At 32.9% G+C, this 1620-nt stretch overlaps 1 protein-coding gene across 1 annotated transcript in view; it reads left to right on the forward strand.

Moving 5' to 3' along the window:
- cckbrb (cholecystokinin B receptor b) overlaps positions 1-1620 on the forward strand; it is a 42446-nt gene that overhangs the window by 34606 nt on the left and 6220 nt on the right. Inside the window, exon 4 of the mRNA XM_014017506.1 lies at positions 517-644. Coding sequence (XP_013872960.1) covers positions 517-644 — 128 coding nt within the window. The remainder of the gene's footprint in view (positions 1-516; positions 645-1620) is intronic.

Raw genomic sequence — 1620 nt, forward strand, 5'->3', positions numbered from 1 at the left:
TTTCTGCACAGTCAAACAAATACAGACACCCCCCAAAAATTATAAATTAATAAATAAAAAATTTAATTTGAGCATATTGTTTTAACATATAAAAATATGTTAATTAGTATTAAACATTTGCAAAACACACAATTTGTAGATGTTTCCTATGTGGATTAAAAAATGTGGAAATAAATGTTTGTGTGAAGTCAAGATTTAAAACAAGACAATGCTATGATTTGACCATCAAATATATTTTGTATTTATCTTAACTTTTCCAGTGTTTTTAAAACTTGGTCTTCAAGGGCCACTATCCTGCATATTGTCTCCTTGCTCCAGTGCACCTGATTCATTGATTGACTCATCCCTTTAGGGTGTATTCAAGTTTTGCAGAAGCTGTTAATCACACATTTTATCAAACCAGGTGCGTTAAAGCTGAGACGTCTAAAACATAGAGGATAATGGCCCTCAAGGACAATTGGGCACCACTGGTCTGTTCACTCCTCCATCAGGATTTCCCTCTTGTGTCTCTTGTAGGTATGTCTTCCTTCTGCTTGTACTGTTCGCCATTCCAGGAGTGGTGATGATTGTTGCCTATGGACTGATCTCCAGGGAACTTTACCGAGGCATCCAATTTGAAATGGGCCACAAGAAAGACTCCACTGGTGAGGCCATTTAAACAACATCTTGGTATGAGGGGGACATATTGTACTTCAACTTTTAAATCTCTGTGAGTAATATGGCTTCAGCCAAATGTCAGGCAGAAATTTTTGAAAAAATGATTCAAAAAGTTGGACTTTATTTCATCACATAATGTATAATTTGCTATCATGGGATCGACCCAAGTAATCAGAAGTTATAAAATCTGCTTAAAAAAGGTTTTTGTAAACTCAGACACAATCTGAAGGAATTTTAAATTAAAAAAAATTTTATATGTTTGTCCACTTCCTTTCCTAAAGCAATTTAAACCAATACTGTAAAGCATTCTTTAACAGTAAACAAAAGTGTATTCGACTTTAAATCTTATTTTTGAGCAGATACCTTGTTAAAAAATGTGCAGGACAGATTGATGTGTACAAATCCCTTTAAATAGTTCACAGTGAATATATTTTGATTCATTTGTTAAGATTTTATTTCAGCACATAAAAGAAATRAACCAAACAATATACCAGACATCAAGCATATAAATGTGTATGATCAGGYACTATTGTATAGTTGAATCTAAATATGTTTTGATTAGAGTCAAATTTTACCCTGATAGGTGCCACCACGTTTATAAGTATCCACTAAGCTTTAATGTTGGTGTTAACCTTGTTTTTCTCATTGTTAATGTGAACGATTTGAAATTGCTTTTTAATCACGACAATTTCATTTGCACTACAATCATTGTAATGAMTGCAGGCTTACTGAAGCATAACCTTTAGTGGGCACATGAGTATTTGCATAAAAAAGCAGTAGAAAGTCGTGCTTAGTGCTCAATTAAAATAAGAAATTGAGTGGGAGCTGAAGCCATGGTATTGATATATGTTTGYTGCCTTGTTTTATTTATTTATTTTTTCCAAAAATGGAAAACAAAGTAATTTTACACAGATAGAACATTTAATTTAAAGTGTATCTTACCCCCCTGTGAAAAGATAACTC

Source organism: Austrofundulus limnaeus, unplaced genomic scaffold, assembly GCF_001266775.1.
Source record: "Austrofundulus limnaeus strain Quisiro unplaced genomic scaffold, Austrofundulus_limnaeus-1.0 Scaffold171, whole genome shotgun sequence".
NCBI lineage: Eukaryota > Metazoa > Chordata > Actinopteri > Cyprinodontiformes > Rivulidae > Austrofundulus > Austrofundulus limnaeus.